The sequence below is a fragment of the Dreissena polymorpha genome, chromosome 12, assembly GCF_020536995.1.
Source record: "Dreissena polymorpha isolate Duluth1 chromosome 12, UMN_Dpol_1.0, whole genome shotgun sequence".
Classification (NCBI taxonomy): domain Eukaryota; kingdom Metazoa; phylum Mollusca; class Bivalvia; order Myida; family Dreissenidae; genus Dreissena; species Dreissena polymorpha.
The window spans coordinates 54,247,285-54,274,933 of record NC_068366.1 but is presented as its reverse complement, the minus strand read 5'-3'; the positions used below and the strand labels follow the sequence as shown (position 1 = coordinate 54,274,933).

Genomic DNA, 27,649 nt, shown 5'->3' with positions numbered 1-27,649 from the left:
TAATTATATGATCTTAAATTGAACTAAACAAATATCCTCTGTATGTTATGTATATGTAAACATATTGGTATTTATAGGAACAATTCAATTATGTGAATTAGAATAGTATGCGTACAAGTTTTCCTTCTGAACAATATTGTTTCGATATCGGTCATGTTAATAGTGATTGCCTCCTTGTCTCCACAAAACAACAGTGCTACTGAATGCACGACTTGGGATATTTAAGCAGTGTTTAAACGCTACTTTTTCACATATTTTTAATATAAAAATGCATGATGAAACTTGTGAAATGACCTTTTTTGATTGATTGGAACCAACCAAACAAGAAGTGTAAAGGACACGGGTATATTATTGTATGTGGAAAAGTTGCATACTCATAAACTTTTAACATGCAACAAATGAATATTTTACTATCTGTTATACAGTTCCAGTGAACTTGTAAGTATTGGTACTTGTCTTTACTACATCTAGACCTAGAGCTACATGATATAAAGCACTGTACACAGTGTGTGAGTTTTCGTCTCTTCAAGTACGGGATATAGTAAAAACTTGATTACGACTAATTATTAACAAATATATTTTGTGTAAAGATCTACTGGTCGTAATTGTTTACTTAGAAGATAAAAAGTATAAAAAAGATAACATATAATACAACTAAGAACAAAAGTAAAAAAATATTTCCACACACCGCTCCAATCAAATATCAACATTTAAAAGGACCAATCAAATTCAGTTTTTGAAAGTCAATCCATCCTGTGGCACCTGATTTGAAAACCGGTGAAATTGGCCAGAGCACAAAACTTCAATTAATTCATTTCACAAAGGTAATGGCAATTGAGAACAAAAACATATCATCAGTAACTTGTTTTGTGTTATATTACCATTTTATATAATCATTATTTATTGTCCTGCCACAGGAACGCTTGAAATCAAAATCGCGAAAATACGTTCCAATTTGGGTTCAATGGGACTGGATAGCAATTTACCACTGGATAGCGAGGATAATGTGAAAAAAAAATGTACTTGTGTATATTCTCAACGAAGACTCGCACACACTAAACAGTTTTCATTTGTTTAGAGAATGTAAAAACAACAAAATATATTGATATTTCACAAATCGAAACAGCTTTTCTGTCACATGTGTCATTTTTAAACAGCACACCTGTGGCATACGTTTTCAAAAGAGATTTGTGCAAATAATGACATAGCTAGGTAATACCATTGATTTTTGACATGCATAGGCCTTTTACTGGCGAAACTACGCGTTTGTAAACTGACCCATTCCCAAATCAAAATTTTAAAATAATCCTAATAAGAAAAAATATCCTCGATTACCGTAAATTCGCGACCTTAACATTTAATGTCAATATTAAAATAATAACGCATAAAAAACAACGAAAACAAACATTAACCTTTTAAAATAAATTAATTCTTCGCTGATTTGTTCCATTGTGATTTTCAAACAATGATTTTAAAGCTCTTAAATGTCAATATTGTTGACATAAGTGTAAAGCGTCAGCCATTTTGTTTTACTACCCTTGATTCGCGGGTATGACGTCATACAAAAATTCATTGCAATGTCGAGTAATTAGGCCAAGCTTACTTATTTTTAACAGTTTAAATTGATTTCTGGTGCAAATGAAACATTTAACAAAAAAGTCAAACACAAAATAACAATAAAATATTAACATATGAACAAGGTAAATTGCATGGAAAATGGGAGCAGCTCACAGAACAACTGTGTCTGGGTAGATTTTTTCAAAGACCCTGTGACGTAATGTATTTTCAGGCAATCTGTATAATTTTGAGGTGTAGAGCTGCGATACACTGCACCCCCGTTAAATGTCCCTCGCGGAAGACATGTTAGTCAATTAGGATAGTATTTAAAGTGTAAGTTAAAACAATGCACACAAAAAATAGCAACCATATATATGAGCAGTGAAGGAAAACTTAGTAAAAAATACTTGCATGATGAGACTAAGGAATTATTAGTAAGAAGAAGTTATGAGTCGTTTCTGAGTAGTTAGAGGATGGGATTAATTGGAGTATTATTGCTGCCTGTCAATTTAAATCAATACTCGAACACAGATGAAAATATGCATTTAATATTTCAAGAGTGGCATGGTACCTGTTATATGCAGACATGTGGTGATATTACACTAGTATCGCTTTATGTCTTTTGAGAGAAAATATTGCAGGGTGGGTATACATTGTTTTCCCCTAAATTTTACTGCTTACTCGTCGCCCATTTAACAAATATCCTGCATTGTAAACCAAATGCTACAGAGAAAAGTACGAGAGAGCATGCGACAGACAAGAGTAAACCGCCAACATTAATTTTTTTTTGAATATGAAGTGGTTCATGTCATCAGGGCCAAAGCGCGCGGGCGTGATTGAAATTCGCCAGGTGCGCGCCGCTAGCGCCGCTGACATGCTCTACCTAATATATTATGATACATATAACTACATTGTGAATCTAACACAAATATTTATATTTAGATAAAAAATTATTTACACTTTCTGTGCGCGTACTCTTTGTTAGGGGAGCACTGTGGGTAGATGGGGTGGACTCATGTTCGCACTTATTGCATCTTACACCGATGGAAGGAAGTGTGTTATACGTGTAGTCGGTAGCTAGTTACAGCTTAAGAGAGGGAAAGTAAGAGGGTCTCGCGGAACCCTGGTTTTGTGTACACTTACATGTACACCGGGTACGGTAAGGCGTACCCGGGAATTTTAACGCTACATCGGTCGTATGTTGGATATTTGTTTTTAATTAATTATGTTCACATTTGTGTCAATTCTCTATATTATCGAAACTCATACTCAAAACATTATGATGCCGTTTTTAAAGAGAAGTTTGTTTAAGATAAACAATATCGTGTAACGGTAATCGGTAGCGCGTTTTACGACATCGGATTTTGGGCGGGAATAAAACTCGGGTATAGTCTTATACCGGGTACGTATAAGTATATGTACCGTACCCGGGGTACATGTAAGTATACTTAAGAGTACCCGGTGTACACGTAAGTAGAACCCGAGCCGACAATGACCAATCGAGCGTAAGTGTTAGGTTCGGCAAGCCCTTAAAACTCCCAATTCTTTTCATCGACTTTTCCAATGTGGTGATCACAGTTTTAACGACTATATGATTATATCTAGTGTTCTGTTATAAAAGTCATGGATACAACAACCTGTAGAAATCCGGGGATTCAACTGAGCTGTAATTTTTGTAACTCGTACAAACATTTTGCTTCCTGTTTTGGGAAATACGCGTTTTATAAAGGGTTGCATAATTGTGAAGGTGCTAACGAAAGGTCGAGATACGTTAAACTGGAGTGGAGTGCTCTTCCGTGTACGCTAAAGAATTAATATAAAGTTCTACCGTTCAGATCACAAAAAAAATACTTTTTATTAAAACTCAAAGTTCACACATCTTTAACAAAATAAGCTACAATACTGGTTTCCCGTTTTAGAAACGAATGTTTCCGGATCAGGTAACTGTAGCACAAGTAACATTAACAATATCATGTTTAAAGAAAATGAACAGGAAAAGCGAAGATAGTGTATGGTCGCAATGTGATTTTTGTCATTTGTATATTGACTTTTTGTTGAAGTTTGCAATGCGATTATTTGAAAATGTATTTGTGATCCATTTTAAGTAATATGGGTCTTTATTTGTGGCCTCAATATTTACATTTAATTGTGTCTGATATTTTTTTTGAACTGATAGAAATCGTCATATGGTATTTATTTTTCAATGCAATCCGGTGAATTAGTAGAGCAAAGAAGTTAATGATGATAACTCTATAATTTCATTCTCTGTAAAATACGCGTACGTTTGATCATTTCACGTTGGCTTGGGCCATTTTTGTGACTTTAAAAAAATAATATTATAAAAGGTAAAGTAACCTCAATGACACTGTAAAAAATTACCTTTTAAATGAAATATTTCATTGACAATTATGCATAAACTAAGGAACTGTTTTTTAATACAAAAGTCAGAAATGATAAATATTTTTGTAAGCATAAGCATTCATATTTATGATGAAAATCACATGTTGTTATCTTAAAAATACATAATATGTTTATTTGTGGCTAAAAGCGTGAATTTCTACTTTCGCTAAGTTGTCATAAAAAGCATGTTTGCACTGGTGATGGAGCAGCATGTGAAAATATTTTGTATATGACCCGTCTTGAAATAATTATATGATCTTAAATTGAACTAAACAAATATCCTCTGTATGTTATGTATATGTAAACATATTGGTATTTATAGGAACAATTCAATTATGTGAATTAGAATAGTATGCGTACAAGTTTTCCTTCTGAACAATATTGTTTCGATATCGGTCATGTTAATAGTGATTGCCTCCTTGTCTCCACAAAACAACAGTGCTACTGAATGCACGACTTGGGATATTTAAGCAGTGTTTAAACGCTACTTTTTCACATATTTTTAATATAAAAATGCATGATGAAACTTGTGAAATGACCTTTTTTGATTGATTGGAACCAACCAAACAAGAAGTGTAAAGGACACGGGTATATTATTGTATGTGGAAAAGTTGCATACTCATAAACTTTTAACATGCAACAAATGAATATTTTACTATCTGTTATACAGTTCCAGTGAACTTGTAAGTATTGGTACTTGTCTTTACTACATCTAGACCTAGAGCTACATGATATAAAGCACTGTACACAGTGTGTGAGTTTTCGTCTCTTCAAGTACGGGATATAGTAAAAACTTGATTACGACTAATTATTAACAAATATATTTTGTGTAAAGATCTACTGGTCGTAATTGTTTACTTAGAAGATAAAAAGTATAAAAAAGATAACATATAATACAACTAAGAACAAAAGTAAAAAAATATTTCCACACACCGCTCCAATCAAATATCAACATTTAAAAGGACCAATCAAATTCAGTTTTTGAAAGTCAATCCATCCTGTGGCACCTGATTTGAAAACCGGTGAAATTGGCCAGAGCACAAAACTTCAATTAATTCATTTCACAAAGGTAATGGCAATTGAGAACAAAAACATATCATCAGTAACTTGTTTTGTGTTATATTACCATTTTATATAATCATTATTTATTGTCCTGCCACAGGAACGCTTGAAATCAAAATCGCGAAAATACGTTCCAATTTGGGTTCAATGGGACTGGATAGCAATTTACCACTGGATAGCGAGGATAATGTGAAAAAAAAATGTACTTGTGTATATTCTCAACGAAGACTCGCACACACTAAACAGTTTTCATTTGTTTAGAGAATGTAAAAACAACAAAATATATTGATATTTCACAAATCGAAACAGCTTTTCTGTCACATGTGTCATTTTTAAACAGCACACCTGTGGCATACGTTTTCAAAAGAGATTTGTGCAAATAATGACATAGCTAGGTAATACCATTGATTTTTGACATGCATAGGCCTTTTACTGGCGAAACTACGCGTTTGTAAACTGACCCATTCCCAAATCAAAATTTTAAAATAATCCTAATAAGAAAAAATATCCTCGATTACCGTAAATTCGCGACCTTAACATTTAATGTCAATATTAACAATAATTAACAATAACTTTAATATTCAATTAAATTCGACTTTCTCGCTACATGTCTGTGTTTTGCTGTCATATTTTGTCGATCGAATGCTCGGTTCTTAAACGCCATATCATTGGCCAACACAATCAGAACAACCAACCAGATGACGCGTTATAAAATTAAAATGGTGTACATGTGTAGATGAAACACCGAGTGACATATAGCGAGAAAGTCAAATTTAATTGAATATTAAAGTTATTAGCCGAGCAGGAGATCGGTTAGTTGTGTAATCACGTTGCTTTTACTGTCTTTTAACGAATCCAGGTGCATTTTGTCGGCAACTGCATGGGAACATGTGTGTTTTCGGTGAAAAAGGTCACGTTCAGTGTTCCACAATCTTTCAGCAATAGACATATAGTACGTTTCATACCTTGTGTATATATAATACCTATACGAGGGTTATTTTTTCAAACTGTGTATTTTTGTCAATATTTGTTGTTGAAAAGTCAAACAATACACAATAGGTGTACATTTAACAATCTGGAACCCCTGGGGTAAGCTCGGGGGGGGGGGATAATTTATGATACTGCTGCCTGTGTGTTATATTACCATTTTATATAATCATTATTTATTGTCCTGCCACAGGAACGCTTGAAATCAAAATCGCGAAAATACGTTCCAATTTGGGTTCAATGGGACTGGATAGCAATTTACCACTGGATAGCGAGGATAATGTGAAAAAAAAATGTACTTGTGTATATTCTCAACGAAGACTCGCACACACTAAACAGTTTTCATTTGTTTAGAGAATGTAAAAACAACAAAATATATTGATATTTCACAAATCGAAACAGCTTTTCTGTCACATGTGTCATTTTTAAACAGCACACCTGTGGCATACGTTTTCAAAAGAGATTTGTGCAAATAATGACATAGCTAGGTAATACCATTGATTTTTGACATGCATAGGCCTTTTACTGGCGAAACTACGCGTTTGTAAACTGACCCATTCCCAAATCAAAATTTTAAAATAATCCTAATAAGAAAAAATATCCTCGATTACCGTAAATTCGCGACCTTAACATTTAATGTCAATATTAAAATAATAACGCATAAAAAACAACGAAAACAAACATTAACCTTTTAAAATAAATTAATTCTTCGCTGATTTGTTCCATTGTGATTTTCAAACAATGATTTTAAAGCTCTTAAATGTCAATATTGTTGACATAAGTGTAAAGCGTCAGCCATTTTGTTTTACTACCCTTGATTCGCGGGTATGACGTCATACAAAAATTCATTGCAATGTCGAGTAATTAGGCCAAGCTTACTTATTTTTAACAGTTTAAATTGATTTCTGGTGCAAATGAAACATTTAACAAAAAAGTCAAACACAAAATAACAATAAAATATTAACATATGAACAAGGTAAATTGCATGGAAAATGGGAGCAGCTCACAGAACAACTGTGTCTGGGTAGATTTTTTCAAAGACCCTGTGACGTAATGTATTTTCAGGCAATCTGTATAATTTTGAGGCTTTAAGAACGGACATATTCTTCTCCTTAACAGCTTTGTAAGCATTTATCAAGGAAGTCGGTGAATAAAGCCTATACTTCTTGCGACAATGCTTAGGGATGGCCTTAAAAAACAAAAAATAAATAGAAATTAGCTTGATTGTCATTAGCTGAAATAATTCGCGTTCAGAATAAATCTGAACGCTGAAACTCCGGTCTGCAAAAACCATAACGAAAAATAAATACAATACTATTATATCAATATGCTTAAAATTGCAAAATAACATTACCAACTCATCAAGTTTTAGTTAATTAGTCCATTTTTACCTCAAATAGCGTCGATTTGAAGTTAAAAGGCATAATTTGTTTCAGTTCAACTTCTGCTTAAATCGCAATACAATCACTGACCTCTCGCCATGTTATGAAATATTTAAATAAACCAATCAGAAGAAGGCATTACGGTGTAATAGGCTGCGTTATCGATTAAAATCTACCTGCCGTATACAGCGGGCACAGCAATTGGAATTGAAAATGTGAGTAGTGTGTTGATTTAAATTGGTCAGGCGTGCAAAATTGAAAGAGTTATTACATAATTCTTACGGAATTATTGAGAAATGAATTATGTACACAGGTTTGTAAATATTATTGCAATCCGTTGATATTAACTGTCTGATATCGGGGCTTGAATGTTGCGCACCAAATTCCTTGCGCATCAATATAGACAAAGAAGGAAAACTCTCGCTATTAAAAAGATAGAGTGGACTATTGACGCCAAGAGTCTGCCAAAGCAAAAATCATCAAAAGACTCTTAGGCGGCAATTTATATTGACTAGATTGTCATGGTCTAAGAAACACACAATAAATCATGTGTTGGAATTACTCATGTTTTCGAAGCGTAACATTTCCATATATTGCAATTCTACTACAACAGCAGACGACAACAAAAAATCGTGATATCTGATTTTTACTTAATATATATATGAAATTCGATGGTCAGGTATTATTGGTGTTAAGAAAATATGGTATTTTTGCTAATTGATTCTGATTCACACCTTTTACTTGTTTAAAACGCATTATTTTTCACAAATCTTCAATTTCAATCGCGTAAACATTCATTTGCATATCGCCACGATCACGCATGCGCAGAAACAAATATTGGTACCGGTTACATGACGAAAAACAAAATCCGCGAATCTAGGTCACTCACGAATTTAGGTGAGTCGACGATAATCAAATTTTTTACAGAAAAGTGTCTATTATTCAGGGACCTATACAAACAAGCGTATACACTACGCGACCCGTGATTTTTGCCTAATTTGCGAAGTCAAGGCGGGCATTTTGCTTTTTGGGTGGAAAATCACCGCGATTTCACGTGACTCGTCACTCCGACGTCGCGCGAGAGCAAGATAATCTTCGCGCAAAATCCCCTCAGTGTTGTGGTGATTCGCTGTGATTCACCAAAATTCGCCGTGATCGCAGTGACAACGATGACTCGCCAATTCATGCATAGAAACCGAATCGTATTGGTAACTTTATACATGTACATAACGCTTCTAATGTTCACAATTATCCGATAATCCAACATCAAAAAAATAATCTTGACCATTTATGTCGGTAAATATGTTTGAGAATTTCATTAAAACAACCATATGACTACGCCATTTTTCAGAAGTGTAAAGAGTACAGCGCATAATGTGGGACACAGCTTTCATTGGACGAGCGTATTTAAAATTAGATTGATACAATACGCTCTTACAAAAAAAAATGTTTTATTGCGTCATACGCCTTCATGTAAAAAACGTTTTCCTTCTGGAAATTGTGTTATTAATGCATAATATTATCAAAACATTTTTTTTCACACGTAAAGCGTTGTAAAAAATTAATATACAATTCAAAACAAATATACCATAAGTATAAATGTTCCGTTAAATTCCCAAATAAGAAAAAAAAATTATAATCCGAAACACACTTCCGTTGTTTTAATGTTAACACGACGTTTACAAATGCTTTCAATATAGTCATCATGTATACATCCCGACAAAAGAGTGCGAAAATTATGCGGCAATGTACAAGGTCAAGGTATACGAGTGTGCAAGTATCGATTTTTTATACAAACTGCGTAGCGCAGAGAACATTGAATTCTGTTGATTTCGGTTAAATGTTTCTTTGGTATTTTTAAAACAGTTATATCGCCAACAATTTGATATTTCTTTTAAAGTCAATTCAAATCAAACACGCCGTATCCGTATCGTTACTGATAGAAGTAAAACATAATACCTTGACTTGTATAGTTTTTTTGTTGTGAGAGACCATCTGAGTAAACGCCGAAAAATATATCCAAACTGTTATTTTTTGTCAATGCCCTTTGATCCATTATCGCACTTAATTGGCAGCGCCATCCTGTTGTTTCTGTGATTGTCACATCTTTTCACAGTTTGAACAGGTACAAAGAGTGCCAATTAGACACTTGAACAAACACTATCACCCGCTGGACAGTACACACTAAATAATCAAATGTTGAGGGTTTTTTGTTTTTGGCGTGAAAACCCAGAGAAAGGCATGCACATTATACATCATCATAAATTTATTGAACTCTGCGAACGCTAAGTGCTACGTTGATATACTCGTGTTTTTTTTTCAGCAAAACAAACACAATGTTTAACGGCTTTAATATATAGGCAATGATGTAATATCAACAAATTATTTACCACGATGTCATAATAACATGTACTTAAAAATAGAACAGTAATGTATTTCCCATTTCCGGCTTATCAAGCATTGTGAATGTATGTACAACGCTCGGAAAGTAACGCGAGTAACACCAGTAATCCGCATTGGAGCCTGAAACAGAAAATAAATAAGTATAGCATATTTTAGTCCAAATAATTAGATGTAATCTACCGATTACATTTAACCTTTAAATGAAAGTGTTACTTAAACAATTTCCCGTGTCTTAAGCGCGAATATTTTGCTAAACACTGTTCACAAAAGGGCTAGATCTACACGTTATAATTCTTAATGAAATGCAAAAATAAGTATTAACATAATTAATAACGTCAATTAACACACACGGTAAGATCAAAGTTTAAATGGAAAACTTATATCATATTTCTCGTAAATTACCAAATAATTAGTTTCGTCGAAATCAAATACCATGTAGAGAAACAAGGTATTTATAACCGACCAATGCCGAAACACTATGCAACTTTCAATTTACACAGTGCTACGCTACATGTATATTGCAACAGTATGGAATTTGAACAGTGGTAGTGTATTCGGGCCTGGAATATAATTGATTGTAAGTTTTAATAAACATTCTGCTAATGCAATTAGTTAAATAATGTTTACCGTACATGTTATGTTAAATAATTATTGCATGATCATTCTTCTGCGCTGTTATATTAATTTGGAGCCGTTAAAGCTTACGACATTACTTCATCACGTTCATGATGGAACGGGAGTATTTTAGCTAATACGCCCATTGCATACAACAACAACAAAAGCTTTTGTATTGCAATGTATAATATAAGTGTATACATATATGTTACATGTACATGTAATGTAGTGTAACCCTTAATGTAAATCTCTTAAAAAGGTGAACCACGGCAGTTCACAGTGATTTGCGGTGATTCGCGGTGATTGCGTAACAGCGAGATACATCGCGCGACGATCGCCGAGACATCACCCAAATTTTCTTGTCGCTCGGAATCACCGCAATTTGTCACGTTGCATCGATTGCGGTGATGCGAGAATCGCGGCAAAAATCACGGGTCGCGTAGTGTAGGTCCCTGTATTATTATATCCTTATTTTAAGTCAGTTTCATCTAATAAAGATATGACTATAATTTATATGATTTTCTTCCACAATTTTGATTTTTAGATAGACTTAAATTAATTTTTCCCAAATAATTGGATTTTTCGTTCCAATAAATGCCCAATCCCGAAATTGCATTTTTGCCCCTAAAATATCCTGGAAAAGGTCTGCATACAATCAGCACTTTTAACCATGATCATAACACAGGTGGAAGTAACGTACCCTGGATAGTATAGGAGCCCAATCAGTGCCTTCCCCGGGAATTTTTGCAGGCGCCCCGGGGCCGATCGGGGGTGGGTTCGGGAGGGGTGTCCCCTCCCAACGTTGATTTTTTTAAAATTTAACGTGTCAATTCACGTTCTGTGGTGTGTTATAACTCAAAGAAAAACAGCGTCAAAAGACGTCATTTGGTGCGCTATGACTTTATATTGTTTAATTGTTTTAAAACTTTTCCGCACAGATAGTCAAATCCCCACTCGAACGATTCCCCAATACATCCGTTTCAACCCGACTCTATTACTGTATACTTACTATTTTTCAAGTTTCTATTTATTACCCGATAATCCCGTTTATTCCGTTTTTATCAATCTCTTTCTGGTAAATATTTACGATAAAAGCTTTCAGTTATTTCTTTAACACAAACCTTGCCATTTTTTAAGTGACTATTTATAGATTTGATGAAATATTGCCTCTGAATATGCGTCAATCCCCTGACCTGTTGTGTGCTTGTTACGCTCAATACACGCCATTTGTATGCAATAGACGCGACGTTGTACATGCTGCATAATCAGCGATTTTCCTTGTCCAATTGGGAAAAGTACCCGTACCGGTCCGATTGGGAAAAATTGAGTCATGAAAACCTCAAAATTGGGAAAAATCGAGTCGTGAAATCCTGAAATTGGGAAAATCGCGTCGTGAAGTTTGGGTCTTATTGAATACATCATACAGTTCATACTTAATTGAACATACCCATTTAAATAATCATTTGCAGGCATGCCTTAATGACCATTAAGTTATAAAGTTTATATAAATAACAAAATATTATAAAGAACACACCAAATCAATTACTAGTTGTTTTAATCTCTTTTAAAGCAATGTCTCTCTCTTTCATTTTTGTGAAAATTTTAACAATCTTTTATGTTTGATCATCACTCAGTTGCTTGCATCCCTCCCTGCACAGCATCATTATTGCTGTCAATGTGTCCTGTGATAGATGGTTCCGATTGGTTTTTTGGCATAATATTTGCTATAATGACTCATTTCAAACTACGATAAGGTTACAAACCGACGTAAAACAGTACGCTGGCTGCCTGGCAAAAGAACCGGAAACACTAACAACTCTATTGATTGAATGCGCTGAATAATAAAACCCGAAATTAATCGAGCGCGTGGTTACACACAACTATACGATTTTCTTTGTTCGCTCGCCGAAAGTTGGTTTTTTACGAAACTTTCTATCGTTTTGAGAAAAAATTCGGACGCTGATTGGGATTTTTCCAGATGCCGATTGGGAATTTGGGAATTTTCGCTCGATTGGGAAAGTACCGTTTTGGGAATTTGGGAATTTTCGTTCGATTGGGAAAGTACCGTTTACCGGTACTTTATAAAGAAGGAGGAAAATCGCTGATAATGTTCGCGCTCTTTTTAATTGAGAAAAAGATTCGACACAAAATAAATTTGCACTGCTAATTTGAAGCAAAAATATTTAACGTTGCGGTAACATTTACATTCGGAAGTGTGTTTCGGATTAAAAACGCGTTAACATCGACTTACGGGAATGGGTTTCGGATTACAAATTTAATTATTCCCATTTGAGGTTTCAACAAATATTAACCATTGCGTTATAAATTCAACGATAATTTGTTTAAACACTTTACGAGTCGAATAAATGTTTTGACGGAACTATGCATGAAATTCACGTTGTCCACGAGGATCACGGCCGGTTGCCATCATCAGTCTTCTAACTATCGATTATCCGACGAAACATTTACAAGTGTGGCGTAATTAATTCAAGGAAAATTTGTTAAAGCGCATAAAGTGTCGAATAAATGTCAGAAAAACGAGGTGAATCAGTTCTATAAATGGACATGTTGAAATATACATGTACTGGAATTAAATAAATTGTTATCACATAATTGTAACCGGGAGTCATTTGCACAACTTACTCGCTATAATAATTAATTGTTTACCACTTGCAATTAATTTCTCGTATTAATTATGAGTCATAGGTAACACTTGTTTACAGTAAAAAGGTGTGATGATGATGCCCGAAACCGTCTTTAATGTTATGTACTGTACTAATTACCGGTTTTATATTGCTCAAATGGTACAACTTCTTGCTAATCAAGCTGCGATAAACTCTTACTTCATGCCCGACGTCAATCAAAAATAATGGTCGATAGTTAACCCCGCCCTCATAAGCATTCGCGTACAGGCTTTTTCCGCCCTATGCCACGGGTCCGAAATTCGGCCCCATTCCCAATGCAAATCTGGTTGTTTTTTTCCCAATTGAAAAAAAAATTCCCAATTCAAAAAAAAAAAAAAAAAATTTTTTTTTTTTTACCCTTTAAATATATAAGTTGACCTGATCTGGTGTAGAAAATAGAAAGTATTGCATAATTAAATTATCTGTTGCCTTGAATTTGTTTTAAGAACTGTAAAAAATGTTAATGATTATTTAAGACTTAACTTTTTATCCTCAAAATCCGGCGCTTCCCGCGATTTTTTTCACCTCAAAAAGGCCAAGCCTTTTCCCCAAATTCAGATTAAAAAACCTGCACTAATCACACATGTTCATAATATTTTGTAAAATTTTAATAATAAGTTATCAAAATAGTCGTTATTTACCAGTTAACGGCTTCTTTGAAATATAAGAAACACTGTTTTAAATAATTCACATGCGATAATTTTTCCCAATTGAGCCAATTTTGCGATTAATTTTTTTCCCAAAATGGGGGTTTTCACGACGCGAAATTCCCAAAATTCCAGTGTGGCGTTTTCCCAAAATGGAGCGGAAAAAGCCTGGCGTAATCGATTGGATGATGAACTTCACAGTTTGACGACTGGAAAGTTACCAGATACATCATTGTCAGCATTTAAATGACCGTGTAATGTGGCTAGAATAATCGATACGCGCGTCATGCTAATCTCTTATCAGTGGATTATCCATTACCCCATGTGGTGTTTATGGCGATTACTTGTGAAAGTAGGTACCGAGTGCTCTTTTAAAACAGGGAATATTGATACACTGATAGGGAAACCTTGATTTTTTTGGACAATCTCCACTTTCTTTTTCTGAAGAATACACTGATCGGAAAATTTCAAGCGCCCCGGGGACTCTGATTTCGAAATTCAAGCGCCCCGGCAAGGGGCGCTTAAATGGCCTGGGGAAGACCCTGCCAATATATTCAAATAAATATATATAATCGTGTTTTATGAGAGAAAAATTGACAAAAAGCCATGAAAAAAAATCCCCCACCCTCTGATATTGGAATCATAACAAGGTCATTAACTAAAATTTATCATAGATCTGTCTTCGCGGGCGCAAAAAATGTCAAAAATAGCTTTAATCCAAAGCATCCATTGGCCCTTTTATGGGCAATTTGAAAACCTTTTAAAAAAAATACTTCAAAGAAATCTGTCCAGCCGTTTAATCACAGTCGGCCGATAACCAAGCAATATTTTGTTTGTTAAACGGTAATGCAACAGAAATCTGAAATGCTTTAATTTTTTAGTTCTATTTAAATTATGATACTTATGTGAATTTTTGTTTGTTTTTACAGCCCTTGACTGCAGTGCCCCTGAATCTGGTCATCATATTCCAGTAGCTAAGTCTTTAAAACAAAAATCCACAGATTTTTTTTGACATCTATTTATTTATTTAACAAGCCACAAATAACAAAAAAAGATGCCTGAAAAATCAAGACTGAAGGATTACAAGAACAAGGGACGAGATGTTGATGTAAGTTTTATATTTCCAGTTACTTTGTTTGTTTAATAAATAATATTTAATAATAAGCTACTACTTTATGGCAAGCTTTAAATAGATTTAGGTATCAGCAACTGCTAGAATTACAAAAAGCAACAACACAAATATGTAGGTACAAACATGATTCACATGTTTATAAATGCTTTCAAAATAATACAGTATCAGTCATTATTAATTGAAGGAAACTTTCATGGATAAAGCTGGTCAGCATTATTTGTATCTACATATTTAATGTTTTTTCCCCAAGTTGTATAGAAATATTGATGGACACTTATTTGATAAGAAACATCGCTTTGTGTTTTTCCTTAAGAAGTTTGCAGGGCTTTTTTTCCCCTGTTTTTTTGTGGAAAAAAACAAGTTGCAAACTATTCAATATTGTGAAAAAATGAGTTGCAAACTTTCTGAAATTTAGGAAATTTCAGTCACAAACTTATTGAAATTGTGAGAATTTTAGTCGCGAACTTCTTGAAAATGTGAGAATTTGAGTCCGGAATTTCCCAAAATTTTGAAAAACAGCAGAAGAAAAAAAGCGATTTTATTATAGGAGATGCGACGCAGGCGTCAAGACGTGTCGGTGGAGCTGCGCAAGCAGAGGAAGGATGATCAGCTGCTGAAGAGGAGGAACGTGGATGTTGATGAGGAGCCCACCAGCCCTCTCGGGGATGCCTCAAACAGGGTGAGTTTTGTTAAAACTCAAATATCTTAGTGTTACAGGAATCAAGCCCTATCCAGGGAAAATCCTTGGATGTTTTTACCAGCATTTGTTTTGCAGGTTGAATTTGCAGAATATTATTTTGCAATGGAGTTAATCCTGATTGATATGAGATAATTTGTGTTTAAATGTGCCTTATATTATTTAGTGAGTATTCTCTGGCCCTTGTCTAACTTGTCTCCTGTAAGTTGAAATCGCTCAGGCAATTGTATTTCATTATTTATGAAAGTCGTGACTCGTTAGGCGTGCTAAAATTGTAGTAGATGATTTGAAAAGATCCATGTTAATACATTCAGTTACATTTTATTGTAAAGTGAAGCGTCATTCAAAGCCCTGTTTTGTAGAGTGTGGAGACTAAATCATTTGACACTGAATGTGATGGACATCGAGTTTTACTCAATATAACAGTGACTTTGATTTGTCAGAAGTCAATTAAGTATTTGTATCATTTACAAACCAAATAAAACACTAAGTGAACACGGTTAGCTTAAAGAAAACAACAGTCAGTATACTGACTTGGTAAACAAACTGCATGTTTTTCAGCAAAACGCTATTCCTGACATGAGCATTCAGGAAATGATTGCTGGGATCAACGGCATCGATAGCGACATGCAAATGAGAGCCACACGAGCAGTCCGAAAACTTCTGTCCAAGGAACGTAACCCCCCTATTGATGACATTATCCAGTCTGGGGTTATACCACGTCTGGTGGAGTTCCTCGCTTACAGTGACAAGTAGGCTGGTTCAATAACTTTCATTTTAAAATTGTTAATTAAATGGTTTGAACCTTTCATACCAGGACCCTCAATCTGTCAAATCCACGGCCGAAATTCGGCCGCATTCCCCCCCTGAAAAGTATACTTTTTTCCCCTTTTTGGGGGAAAAATTCCCCCTAAAAAAAAAAATAAATTTTTTTTTATTTATAGATAGATGTTCATGATTATTATATCTCAATTCTATTTTAATTTAATCTTGTCAAACATACTTAATTATGAAATAAGCAATGAATGTAGTGCAAACATGTACAAATGTAATAATTAGAGAGTAAGTTAAAAATCCCTCAAAAAGGGAAACACCGCGAAAATTCCCCCTGCTATGGGTAGCGACCCGCTTCCCCTAAAATGGATTGAGGGCCCTGCATACGGAAAAAAAATCTGTAGTTTGACAAACTGTGCAGCTATAAATAAAGTATCATTAAATCTGAACCTGCCTGAGAATTAATATAAGAATTTCAACTAAGCCTTCCAAAAGTTAATGTTTTTGACCAGAAATCTAACAAAACTTCCTTTTACTAAACCAATAAGAGAACAATTATGGTTCGAAATTTTCCACTCTGGGCACATTTATAATGAGCTACTACCTGCATGTCAAAATATCAGCCCTTTTACACCATGTTTTCTGCCTGGTTCTCATTCGCTGCATATCACAACATCAGCCCTGTTACACCATGTTTTCTGCCTGGTTCTCATTCGCTGTATATCACAACATCAGCCCTGTTACGCCATGTTTTCTGCCTGGTTCTCATTCGCTGCATATCACAACATCAGCCCTGTAACACCATGTTTTCTGCCTGGTTCTCATTCGCTGCATATCACAACATCAGCCCTGTTACGCCATGTTTTCTGCCTGTTTCTCATTCGCTGCATATCACAACATCAGCCCTGTTACACAATGTTTTCTGCCTGGTTCTCATTCGCTGCATATCACAACATCAGCCCTGTTACGCCATGTTTTCTGCCTGGTTCTCATTCCCTGCATATCACAACATCAGCCCTGTAACACCATGTTTTCTGCCTGGTTCTCATTCCCTGCATATCACAACATCAGCCCTGTTACACCATGTTTTCTGCCTGGTTCTTATTCCCTGCCAGGGGCGTTCCTGAGGCTATTTCAGCTGTACGCACCATCAAGCAATGAAGCTGTGATAACAACCTCTCATCAGTGAAAAAAGACTACTTCGTATGTTTGGGCGTCTTGTTTACTTGTTTACAAAATTATACCCCTAACCCCCCTTAGCCCTCACTTTTTATTGCTTTTTTCGAATTTAAGTTGTTTTTTTTTAGTTTGAAACTGAATAATATGCACGGGCGTACTGCGGTATGCCTAGGTACGCCCCTGCCTGCATATCACAACATCAGCCCTGTTACACCATGTTTTCTGCCTGGTTCTCGTTCCCTGCATATCACAACATAAGCCCTGTTACACCGTTTTCTGCCTGGTTCTCATTCCCTGCATATCACAACATGCAGACCCGTCCTATAACATCATATTCTCTGCCTTGTCCTAACAGGGCTGAGTTGCAGTTTGAGGCGTCCTGGGCTCTCACCAACATCGCCTCTGGCACCTCTGACCAGACAAAGGCTGTGGTGAACGCGGGTGCCGTGCCCAAGTTTATTAAGCTGCTGGAGTCCGGTGTGCCTAACGTGTGCGAGCAGGCTGTCTGGGCTCTAGGCAATATTGCTGGCAAGTAGTGTCTCACTCAATATATAAGTTGTATTTTGGAAAAAATAGAATGAGTCCCTTACGAAAAAAACAACATTAGATAACACTAGATAACACGATCATTTGTGAAAACATCAAATCATGTACATGTGTTGTATTTTCTCTATCAGGGGATGGACCAGACCTTCGTGATTTTGTAACTGACTGCGGAATTGTGGAGCCCCTCCTTCGTCTTGTGCAAAACGATACAAATGTATGTACAAATCATGCTCATTGACTGTTTTCATAGGACTGAAAAAGTACAGTCATTGTTATCATTATAAGGGTTAAAAACAAAGTGGTTTTTGGATGAAATTCAGTGTATTTTTCTATAACAGTCTTTATAATAATGTTAAAAAATAAGTTATGATGGTATCTGTGAAAGTGAATGCACCGATTCCCAGTTGGGCTTTAAAAGATCTCATATTTATCCCCACGTTTTTTGGAGAAAAAGTGGGGATATTGTATTGATGTGCGTCTGTCCTGGCCACCTGCTCCTCCTATACCCCCCCCTGTATGGTGCATTGGCCATAACTTTTGCAATATTGATGATAGCAACTTGATATTTGGCATGCATGTGTATCTCATGGAGCTGCACATTTTGAGTGGTTAAAGGTTAAGGTCAAGGTCATCCTTCAAGGTCAAAGGTAAAAAAAAAACAAATCCAAGGGAAGTAATAAGCTTTAAAGGGAGGTAAGTAAATAACCTGCCAAATAATATAAAAAATTAAATAAATCAAAGTGGCGCATAGAGTTACACAGTAGTGGCGCAGAGATGTATTTAGTATTCTATTGTTTGTGTTAACTCATCTGTGAAATGGTTTAGCTCAATCTAATGTTTATACAAGGGATTATAAAATATTGGCGCAAAGGGACACCTGTATATTAGAGCTGCAACGATTCGATCCGATTCATCGAAAATCGATTCGAAATGCTTCGATTCGATTACGATACCAAACCTACCAAATTCGATTCGATTCTTTAACATATATACATATATAAATATCCATATATACGTAAAGCGCGCTGTATTCTGACTATTGATACAGGAAGGTGTAGGTTTTATCTTTACCTGTAATTACGACGCGCGCGATTGGTTGCTTATTACTTTAGTAATCCAATCAATAAGCCCGTTACGGTCGACTTTCGGAAAAAGCGTCAAAATGGCTTAACAAGTTGTTGCCGACAAATTGAAATTATCAGATGCGCCTTAGAAGCTAAAATCAAAAGTATTGCAGTATTTTGGGTTTGGGGATGGTAGCCCTACCAATAAAGCAAAGTGTAAACTGTGCTTCACGGATGTGGCGTACGCTAAGTCCGGATAACCACTAATCTAATTTAATGCAATATGTCAAACGCAAACATAACGTTTATTTAGCAAGACAAAGAGGTCGCACAAGTGCAACTACTCAAGTCGCCAGCCAGAAAAGTAGTTCTATTTCTGTTGGAGTTTTGTTAAGTTTATTAGAGAATGTGATTTGTCCTACAGGTAACAGGTGATGCTGTCATGGCACAGTGGTAGACATGCTTATAGCGGTTTTGGGTAAAGGTGTAATAGTGATAGTACTACCATTCAACTGATTCCAGATACGTTCTTATGATTATTTATTTATTTTTTATATTATTGTGTAATCAACACAATCTTCTAGTCAGAAGTTTTTATATTAAAATTGAGACCTAATTTGCTATTCTTTTTTATGTGTTTTATTGAAATCACATTTGAACAGAAATGTTAATTTTGAGGCGTAAGAGTGAATATATGATAAAACTAGGTTTGAAGATGAATCAAATCGAAAAAATCGGTATCGGAGTGTCTGAAATCGAAATCGAATCGAGCTGTTGGTGAATCGTTCAGCTCTACTGTATATGAGAGAAGAGATAGAATGCAGTCAAGCATAAAAAACATGAGAAACTCATGGAATATAGCCTCAAGAATCTTTTAAAGGGCTGAAACTTTCAATTTGTGCAATTACAATTTTAGACTCATTACTGAAAATCTGTCAAAGTGTGTGGGAAAAATGTGAGAAACAATTTAAAGCAAGATGGACTTTGAACAGGCACATCAAAGACAGACATGAAATTCAACATATTCATTGTTGTGGACAAGATTGCGATAGAAAATTTTTGAGACGCTAATATTTAGTCAACCATTTAACCTCAAAACATAACTTTTCCAAAACAGAAGCAAGAAGATTGGCTATAAGAGAGCATGTTCATCATCTCATAAGTCATTCCAATTAGGATGACATGTACATAATTGACTACAGTGAAGTTGATTTATTATTAGATTTGTTAGGAGAGCAGGATGAGGAGGAGAAATTAGGGTATAGATTTAAACTCATTTTTTATGTTATTTTACATTAACTTCTTCATTTGTACATTGAATTACTTCAAATTTATACTGAACATCTCTTATGACAATACGGTTAATCTCAACTATGCATGGCCCCATTACCAACCCTGGGGCGCCCCTGTGTCAAACATGCTGTGTGGGGATACGCGTCAGCCTCTACCACGCCATTTCTAGTATCACTTGCATTAATGACAGATTTGATACAAATAATTGGTAACATGTCTTGGAATTATAAATCCGTGGCTTAAGAGCCGTACACTTAAATAACAAAAGGTTTTTGTTACACTGCAAGCATCAGAGAAAAATTAGCTTTGCTGTCTATTTTTATTTCATCCTGTTTATTTCTGTGGCATTGTTTAATGTTGTCAACCTAATACCAAAACTTTAAAAGCTAGTTATCTAATATGGGAAAATACACAGTCAGCATGTGACCTGGCTAAGCCTAAGAAAAATGAGCATATGAAGTCAGGCCTGGACACTATCAGTGTCTTGGGAACCAGAGACCCCCAAATTTTGGTGAGAGACACCAGTTTTTCCCAGGATTTTGCTCTAATTTTAATAGGCAGGGTTTTCTGTGGACACCAATCTGTAGAGGTTAGTGTCAAGCCCTGGAAGTAAGATGATATTTTAACCATCTTAGTTGTCATGCTAGTCGGAATTTTTGTGGAAACTATGGTTTTGAATATGTTCAAAATAGTGATGTCAAATGATGTCTATATCACTTACGTATCACATACCATTTACCATCAAATCTTGTTTTCTATATTTGCATTCTCATCATTGATATATATTTATGCAACTTATGCAACACATACCATTTACCACCCTAAACTTTGTCCCACAGGCTGCCTTCCTGCGTAACGTGACGTGGACCCTGTCCAACCTGTGCCGTAACAAGAACCCGCCTCCCAACTTCAAGGTGGTGAAACAGTTTCTGCCCACGCTCAACAGGCTGCTACACCACACAGACAAGGACGTGTTGTCAGACACCTGCTGGGCTCTGTCCTACCTCACTGACGGCACTAACGACAAGATACAGGAGGTCATCAACAGTGGTAGGATGGCTGTTGTTCTTGTTTTAGTTGTCAAGCTGAACCCTTTACCACTGATATACTCATTTTGACTCTTTTAAAGTCCCTTTAAAATCAAAGTTAAATAAAGACCTAAGTTCAATTTTGTAAGGCTTCTTTTTCGACACTAAGTTACTGGTGAGCAGCAGACAGCATCAAACCTGATTTTATGCTGGTTGCATCTGAGCACCACAAGAGTTCTTGGCACACAGTAACCAGACAATTTATCTCCTTGCCCATACGTTTTTATTCTCAGATTTTCATTAATCTGTGTTCAGTGTTTTCAACATTGTGTATTTCACTTATTTACTGAACCAGCATTTTCGTAATACAATGTATAAGCTGACATCTAGTAATAACTAACAATGCAATTGCATTGTGAAATTTAGAGCCAAGATATATAAATTCATGATCATACTTATATGACTGGTTCCCATGTTCCCAGGCGTGGTTCCCAGGCTGATTGAGCTGTTACAGCACGTGGAGGTGGTGGTGGTCACCCCAGCACTGAGATCCATCGGGAACATCGTCACGGGCGATGATCAGCAGACTCAGGTCAGTTATCCATAAATAAGGCCACTTTGGACTTGATTTCCCAATGTCACAGGTATAGGTCATATTCATGGTAAATGTTTTGCAGACAGAATTTTTCTACACTTAATCTTCGAGTTATAAATGGTTTAAGATCTGTTCTGATTACGACCAGTGTATAATGCTGTCCATTGTGCATATCATCCTGCATCTTATTCCATGCATATTTCAGCATGTGATAGACTGCAAGGCGCTGCCAGTGTTCCAGAAGCTTCTGCGCCACCCTAAGATCAACATTCAGAAGGAGGCCGCGTGGACCATCTCAAACATCACCGCGGGAAACTCCGAGCAGATACAGCACGTGCTCGACTGTGGGCTGCTGCCACTCATCATTGACATACTCAAAAATGTAAGCGCATTGGAAGAAAAATTGGACTGAATTTTCTCTAGTTTAATGATTGGAAGTTTTCAATTAATTTTAAGCATGAATTGAAGATAGTCCGAGGTATTTGTACCATGAGAACAATTTTTGTTTTCCATGGTATATTATGAGTATGAGCATTGCTCTGGGTTAAATGCATGACAGGGCTCGAATTTAACTTTTTTTTCTACTTGCAAAAAATTGCGAGCAGCTTTAATACCAACTCGCAAAATCAAAAACATTCTCGCAAATTTTGCTGGAAACATAAATAAAAGCAAGTTTGGACATTAGTTTGGTACTATTAAAACAAAATAATATATGACATCAACAACAAGTTTTAGTGTTATATATTAAGTTCTTTTTCCCACTTCACTGTTTTCGTAGAAGGATTTAATTTCCTTTTTTTTTACCTAACTCAACGGTTAACTTTGCTTTATATTTTGTATTGTTATTTCCATCAGTGGGCAATAAGAAACTAGTTATTTTTCGCTTCGACGCCATGACTGTTTAAGTTTAATGTCTGACAGTCTCTTATAATGAACATGTGTGGATAATCGACTGTTTCACGTTCTTTGTACCAATACCATCTGCATATATGTACTATAAGTATACCAGTCTACATACAAGGTGCCAGCTTCCGCATACGGGTATTCGGACGTTCTATAAATTGACCTGCGGTTTACGGTTCACAACGTCGAGCGCATTTAGCAATATTACTCTCTTTTTTTACTATTTCCTCTTGCAAAAAAATTCGAGTGGCTTAAAACTTAACTAGCAATCGGTATTTTTCACTCGCATTTTGCGAGTGTGCGAGTGTTAATTTTGAGTCGTGCATGAGCAAAGTATTGTCACAATTAGCCTGTGTGGTCTGCACTGGCTTATAAGGTACAACATTTTCCGACTAAACTTGAATTTTTGCTAAAACGATACTTCCTTTAAACAAAAAGTACCAATAAAGATGAACATGTCTAATGGCACAGGCTAGCACCACACTTTACACACATGCATTAGACCCCATTATCCCAGAGAAAGACACGTAGATCTATTCAAATCACAATTCTTATTCCTCCTACCAGGGTGACTACAAGAGCCAGAAGGAGGCGGTGTGGGCAGTGACCAACCTGACATCCGGGGGCTCCATGGAGCAGATAGGCACGCTGGTCAACATGGGCGTGATCCCTCACCTGTGTAACATGCTCACTGTCAAGGAGTCCAAGGTCATACTGGTCATACTGGACGCCCTCGGCAACATACTGCTGGTATGTTCAGTATTTTATGCATGTGTGCTGTGAGTTAAATTATTTTCCTTGAGAATTTGTATGTTTCAACTTTCAGTTTGGAGGGGATTGTTTTAAAGTGCCATTGTCTGCAATTGTCTAGTCGAATTGTAACTGTGACAGTATAACTGTTTAGAGTGGTGAAATAAAACTAATGTATTATTCATCATATTAACATGGGAGCACTGGAATATGTGTGTGAGTAGTTTTCCAATTAAAGAGTATTGATGGCCTTTTTAAAGGACAAAAAATACATGTTTTGGCTTGTTTTTCTTGCAACTCTGACTGTTTGAATTTTTGTATTAATTATTTGAGTTGTTTAGTGGTCTGCTCACAATGCTATGTAATGCCCTTTTCATGGCAGGCTGCCGAAAGGGCCGGCCCTGAGGTTACAAATGCATTGACTATAATGATCGAGGAGAACGGAGGGCTGGACAAGATAGAGGCACTGCAAGGCCACGAGAACGAGACAGTTTACAAGGCATCGCTAGAGCTCATTGAGAAATACTTCACTGGCGAGGTGAGTGCAATAAGTCGGCTTCTGGATTTCTTTTATGGTGATGCAGTTGTCCATTTCTATATTAAATTGCAGTTAAATTAAAAAAAAGAAATTTTTTTTCGTTGTAAAATATTTTTGGAAAGTTATGAGCTTATTAGTCTAGAAAATTTAGAAACTAGTAAAATATTTTTTTACCAACTTAAACATGGTTATTTTAGCTGCTTGAAAGAACTAATGCATTATGCAGCATAATATTGTTAACTCTGTGTTCTCCATAAAAATTTGAGTAGCCAGTTATATTTTAAAAGTAGCAAGCAAATAAAACAGGCGTTTTTTTAGCTGTTTTGAATTGATATTTTTGGGAATGTAGCTAGTGCCAAGATTGTTAATAACCGTTGAAATCACCGGAGAACTTTGACTCTTTGTTTGTTTTTATTAACAAAAAGCTAATGGTTAATATCCTAGGAAATTAAATAATATTTTAAATTTCTCATTGAAAAAACTGCTTTCTTGTCTTTACATTTATGTGCCATCATCATACTTGCATTAAAGAAATAACAACCCACTGAACAAATTTATGTGTGCTTGTATTGAATATTGTTCAATGCAGCAAAAACCTGCAGTATAACATCAATTTGTTTAATGTTCACAACATCATTTTATGTTTTAAGGTTGTTTTCATAGGTCACATAGATACAAAATGCTCATTTTTGACGATGCTGCGAAGCAGCTCGTCTTAGTTTAATATCATACCATGAAAAAAATCTTCACAATGGCAACCTATGTAAAAGACCGAGCTAGTCCGATTGAGATAGCTCGATTTTTCTAATCTGCATACCTCGCTGATTATCATTGATAAAGGTATAGGAAGCTCAGTTATAAATAGGACAGCATATTCTGGGCAAAAAGATTTAATAATAGTTTGAAAACTTTAATTTTAAATAAGTTAAATTCAATCCATTATATGTGTATAGATCAATGAAATAACTATGCATTTTCTGTATTGTATTTGACATTTGTCGTGATTCAGTTAATAAATTGCGAATTAAAACATGTATAATTAACTTTCAACGCGATCATGAGTGTAAAGAAAACCAATTATTTCGAACCTGCCATTTGTAAACGTTGTATCGACTATGGTATATAAACAGCATAATAGCTGTTTGACATCTGTGAAACGCGCTCTTATGCGTGCTTTTTCATTTTGCATATTTAATATACTTTTGAAACAGAAATTACAGAGCCACATCAGTGCACATACTTTGTTTGATACTTCATTCGTTTGTTGGATATTGTTTGCTGTTTTAAACACATATTAGGTCATATCGCGGAGATTTAGTTAACCTTACCTCATGGGCGAACTCGTGTATTCAAGTGCTCTTTCGACTATGTGCTCATACCTACTTTCGGGAATTATCATGTAATTATTGCGGTTCTTAACGAACAAACATGCCTAAGCTTATTGAATTAGAGAAAAAACAATAATCGAAAGAGAAAAAGTATATGTTCATGCACATGGGCATGTGAAATCACGTCTGTACACATAGCATCATTAACTTAGGAAAGGAAACGAAATGTAAAGTTTGGTATGATATACATGTGAAATTTAAGAGCATGGTGTAATTAAAGAGCCTGTCAAGTTTTGAATTTATATGCTGAAAAGTAATGTTATAACCCACAAACGTTTTACTGTAACAGAATGTTTTTTTAAGATAAGTGGTACAGAAAATATACGTCGAATATCTTTTTAAGATATTTCTTGTTATATTTGATCGAGAATGTAACCCGCCTCCCAGTTTTGCTGAATGGATCAAGTTCCCAACGGGAACTACCTCCCCGTACCCCCAATTTTTTTTCTGTACCCTACATTTTTCGTACCCAATTTTTTTGCTTACCCAAATTTTTGCTCATACTCAAATTTTTGTTCGTACCCAATTCTTTTTTCGTTACCAAATCTTTTTTCGTACCCAATTTTTTTTTTGGCATGATTGTTGTCCCCATAATTTTCGTACCTATTTTTTTTCTTCCCAAAATTTTCGTATCCACATACACAATTGTGGTAATGTAGATAAACTTAAATAGATGCTTTTATATCAATCCTCTTCAAAAGCATCGTCACACCAGTACTGTCAGTACTTTGATTATTTTGTTGTGACACAATATATTCCATTTTAATTCTTTCTCATTGTTTTGGTTTTCTAAGCCTCACTAAATACACTGTTCAGTATTCAACACAGACCTAGTAGTCTCTATATCCACGATAGTGAATTATGAATGTAAACTTTGTGCTTTTAGCTATCTTAAGTCACAGAGTGTGATGTCAGAATGGTGTGTTAATGTCTATTGCAGGAAGAGGACCAGAACCTCGCGCCAGAAGTAGAGGAGGGGGCCACGGCGTACCAGTTCACTGCAGCCTCCATGGCCCCTCCACAGCAGTTCTCCTTCTGAGAACCCTCCTACCCCTTGGACCCCTGGTGCCTGACAGGAGGGCCTCTCCTCCCCTTCCTTTCCCGTCCTATGGCTAGTCTTTCATGAGGATCTCTAGACATTCACTGTGTACAATCAACTCTATACAGTACCTTTATACTCTGACCTGCTTTCAACTCTTCTGCCACTTTGATTTTCTTCAAAAATTTCACTTTATATTCTTTTCCATCTTTTACATCATATTTGTTTCACCAGAATGACTTGACTTTATTTTCGACACTTGACTGACAGGTGCTTATGTTCGTTTCATATGTATTCATTTTTTTTTCAACTGATTTTTCCAATATTTCTAAGACATTATACATGGATTTCAAGAATGTTTTGCTATGTTGATATAAGTGTGAATATGTGCTGGTTTGTGCTGTGTGTTGGTTTTATATTTACCTTTGATTGATTTTGGAAGTGCTATTTCTATATGTATGTGAAACAGGAATTGTGCTGAATGTTATGTCAATATGTAATATATTAAATTTTGGTGAATGGTTGCACACATTAATGTTGCACGCTTATTGTATATTAATTGCTGGTAATTTTTTATATGATTACTTTGATTTTTATATGCAATCGTAAAATTATTCCTTCCCGGTATATTTAATAATGTAATCCATTTGTAACTTTATAAAACCCAGAGAGTTTAATAATTTTCTTTCGCATATGTCGTGTAATTCTCATAATAGGTAAACAGATATAAAGCAAGAGTTTTAGCAAATTAGTACATTGTTGACGCAATAGCTTCCTTTAAATAATTAAAGTATAGAATGGCCCAAGTTTTAATGTTTTGTTCTTGGATAATGTGCAATAGTGCATACAAAGTATACGTTGAAAACTACTCCAGTACTCGCATTTTTTTCTCTTGACTGTCTATTTGATTCTCTGTAAAGCTATTTTGTACATTTATTTACAATGTGGTGGAACAATATTATGGGAATAAATTATTGGCAGAATGA

At 35.4% G+C, this 27,649-nt stretch overlaps 1 protein-coding gene across 2 annotated transcripts; it reads left to right on the top strand.

The window, feature by feature from the left end:
• Positions 1 to 671: 671 nt before the first annotated feature.
• On the top strand, positions 672 to 27,649 carry LOC127852787 (importin subunit alpha-1-like). 2 transcript variants are annotated; one of them, XM_052386761.1, is made up of 12 exons: positions 672 to 824; positions 14,667 to 14,845; positions 15,417 to 15,548; positions 16,128 to 16,318; positions 17,875 to 18,047; positions 18,197 to 18,279; positions 21,262 to 21,472; positions 21,933 to 22,042; positions 22,251 to 22,427; positions 23,516 to 23,698; positions 24,081 to 24,236; positions 26,565 to 27,649. In XM_052386761.1, the coding sequence occupies exons 2-12, from the start codon at positions 14,792 to 14,794 to the stop codon at positions 26,661 to 26,663; spliced, it is 1,569 nt and encodes a 522-aa protein (XP_052242721.1). In that variant the 5' UTR covers positions 672 to 824; positions 14,667 to 14,791; the 3' UTR covers positions 26,664 to 27,649. The 2 variants fall into 2 exon arrangements, with proteins under 2 accessions (XP_052242721.1, XP_052242720.1); XM_052386760.1 differs by lacking the exon at positions 672 to 824 and adding an exon at positions 4,874 to 5,026.